The sequence below is a fragment of the Triticum dicoccoides genome, chromosome 4B (assembly GCF_002162155.2).
Source record: "Triticum dicoccoides isolate Atlit2015 ecotype Zavitan chromosome 4B, WEW_v2.0, whole genome shotgun sequence".
Classification (NCBI taxonomy): Eukaryota; Viridiplantae; Streptophyta; class Magnoliopsida; order Poales; family Poaceae; genus Triticum; species Triticum dicoccoides.
Window position 1 is genome coordinate 21,113,334 of NC_041387.1, and position 3,250 is coordinate 21,116,583.

General features: G+C 47.9%; 1 protein-coding gene across 1 annotated transcript in view; it reads left to right on the top strand.

Annotated features, from left to right (window-relative positions):
• The window catches only part of LOC119292437, a 3,414-nt gene extending 644 nt beyond the window's left edge, over window positions 1-2,770 (top strand). The window contains exons 2-4 of the mRNA XM_037571279.1: window positions 6-735; window positions 1,914-2,063; window positions 2,169-2,770. Coding sequence (XP_037427176.1) covers window positions 6-735; window positions 1,914-2,063; window positions 2,169-2,513 — 1,225 coding nt within the window. The 3' untranslated portion in view covers window positions 2,514-2,770. The remainder of the gene's footprint in view (window positions 1-5; window positions 736-1,913; window positions 2,064-2,168) is intronic.
• Window positions 2,771-3,250: the final 480 nt, after the last annotated feature.

Here is a 3,250-nt window from a genome sequence, read left to right on the forward strand (position 1 = left end):
CTCCCCTTCGAGGAGCTGGTCCGCACCTGCCGCCTCTCCCGCGCCTGGCGCCGCCGCTGGGAATCCGTCCCCGGCCTCGACATCCAGTTCGACGACCCGTGGTCCGCCGCCGCGCCCGACGCCCGCGCCCTGTGGCGATGCTCCGCGCCCGTCGGCGGCTTCACTGCCCTCGTCCGCATGGGCCACTTCCACCGCGCCGCCCGCTGGCTCCTCGCCCTGGCGCGCAAGCGCGTCCAGAAGCTCGTCCTCAGGTTCGACTACCCCGACTCGGCCCCCGTCGTCGGCCCCGCCCTCTTCTCCTGCGCCGCGCTCACCGACCTCGAGCTCTACGGCTACTGCCACCTGCCGCGCGCCCCGCCGGGCTTCCAAGGCTTCCCCAACCTCGTCACCCTCGTCCTCGACAACCTGCTCCTCCGTCTCCCCGGCGCCGCGGCGCAGCTCCAGCGCCTCATCTCCTCGGCGCCCGGCCTCAGGGAGCTCTCGCTGCACAACCTGAAAGCCGGCAGGGCCCGGGCTGGCCTCGAAATCTGCGCCATCCGGGCGCCCAGCCTCCGTATCCTCAGGCTCTTCATCTCCATCTTCCTCGACAACGGATGCCGGCTCGCGGAGGACCTCCAGTTGCTGGAGGTGGCGTCCATCTCCATCGATGCACTGTTAGGGACCCCAGCCTTCGTCGACACTTTTCCACAGATTTCTAATGTCAATACGCTTTTCTTCTACACCGACTCAAAACAGGTACCCTACATTGCGTCAAATATCCATGGAGCAATGAGTATTGAGTAGTCGAATTCTGAATTTCAGTTGCATGCTCAATTCTAGTTCTGTAAATTTCTTGCTGTAAACTGCATTTTTGTCTGGTCGTCATGACGAGCCAGCGGGTCGGGTCGATGTTTGCCTTAAAATGGATGTCAAATGCGGTTCAGAGTCTCCATAAATGCTTGATGTTCCAGGGAGTATCCATCTGACCAAATCGAGCCTGGGCCTAAGTTTTTCCATATCAAAGTTCTGTAACTTGTCCTCGTAAATGCCCGGCTTCCAATTTGAGGCGGCATACTAACCTCGTAAGGTGATGTTCGTTTGGTAGTAGGATAGTAGATCCATTGTCTTTTAGTTGGACAAAAGCTGTGAGCCCTCCGTAATGTGCAGTTGGTTATGCTTATGTTGCTGTGTTAGTTTTTTTCCATCTTGTGTTTATCTTAGTTGGAAGAAGCACACTGATGTTTGTGAGTTGTGACTTGTGTCCCCTGCTCAACGTGTTGCCAAAACCTAATAGAAGAGACAAGTTGCTGCCTTACACTTAAGGAGCATCTTAACAAGAGTTCTATTACGGTACCCGAAATAAATATGATACGTCCGTTTTGGAACTTGTTCTCTTCGGGTTTTGAACTCTTGGGATGTGTCCGGTTTTCCATCCCTTTCTACAAAGGTTCAACCCTAATTTTTTGATTTATTAAGAGGATTGCGTTATTATGTGGAGGATCGAGCAGTCATCTGAGATATTAATGTTAAGAGATTGGTTGTAACTATTTTATTTGTTTACTCCGTCATGATAGTTGTTTAGGGCGTGGATAAGCACTCCTGTGTTCACCCTTTTAGTTTTTCTTTTAACGTAACAGGACTGGGACTTTGCCCTTCATTTTAGATAAGTGTTATGATCCTTTTTTTTAAGCTTGAAGTGTTAGGATCGTATGGACAGGCACCTATGCAAATCAGCTATGCAGTTTTTTACATTGTGATTTCATTCATGCAATACACTCTAGATGCAGCAAATAAACATTGGTAACAAAATCACTCTTAGCTTCTCAGCTTCAAGTATTATATAGACATAATTGATTACTGTTATATACCCTCCCAATGTAAAGTTGCATCAGGACCATATGCTAGTCTAATCACTGTGTTGTTATGTTTTCCAGATTAAAGAAAATCCGCTGGAAGGGATTTCATGGAAGTTTCAGAACTTGAGGGCTGCACACCTGACTGCAAATTTTGGCAAACTCCCAAGCATCAGGTCGATATTTTCTTTGCTGAGATTTGGCCCTCACGTTGAAGAACTCCATATTCAGGTAATATATGATGCACCCCTTGAACCTGTATGTCTCAGTTAACAGACAACCGTTGCTGCATTGAGTTGTTTAATTGACACTGCAATTTTGGACTTCCTTATGTAGGCAGAGAATCGTTCCTACCTATTCAAAAATCTAGATCCTGCTGCGCTAGATGATGCTGTCCGTGCTGACACCATTGATCAGGATATTCTTGATGCAGAGATAAGCGATGACTTGTTTGCCAATCTCAAACACATCTCACTGTATGGTATGGGTTCCTTACCAAATGACATGTGGTTTATGAAGTCTCTGCTGTCCAAGACAGGATTGCTTGAATCCTTTGTCGTCACTTTCAACTATGGAGAAGAAACCGAATTTTATGTGGAAGCATGTGAAGAGTTAGAAGCATGCGAAAAGGCGTCTCCCCAAGCTCAGCTGGAACTAAGGCCTAGAAAATTTCCAGCCTAAAACCTGGAGGACTCGCGTAGTTATATCAACTCTATGACATGGCAGAATGTTCGTAGACAGCATTTAATCAGTAATGCTGAACTGAGCTCTTACGAATGCCTTGCAAGCAGAATTCTGCTTTCTTTTGCAGATTGTATAATCCCTGCTGTGTTTACCGGTAGTCTACTATGTTGGTATTTTCTGGTGTCGACAGACAACACGAGATATTGGTAACTAATCGTGCCTCTTTCGAGAAAAAAGTTACGTCGTGTCTGAATTGATGGTTTCAAATCAAAAGGGTATTGCGAATTTGCGCTGGTGAATGTGTTTCACAGGCTGTTGGTAGATGTTACCACTTACCATTTATTATCTTTTCTTGGCTCAAAACGATCTCAATATCAAGGTTGTTATTTTGCTGAAACCGTATGCTTTTCAGGTCCATATTGTACTAACCTTCAGTCAATGGTGTGATGCTTTATGCCACAAGCAAGCAAGCAAGAGCGCCCGCACACACCACACACATTTGTGGCCTCCTGATCGAGGACGAAGTAAACTCAAGTGAGTAATTCCGAGAGAAAACCGTCCGTCCATGGAGGGAACTGCTCGTCGACACCGCTGCTTCCAGAAGGAGCCACGTTGATCAGTTGGGTTGGTTCACTTCAGGAGAAGAAGGAGCAGCCAGAGTATTGCTGGACTCTGCGATGATGGGGCTGAAGGTTGCCATTTGCCACCCTTCTCATGAGATACCCTATTCCCCC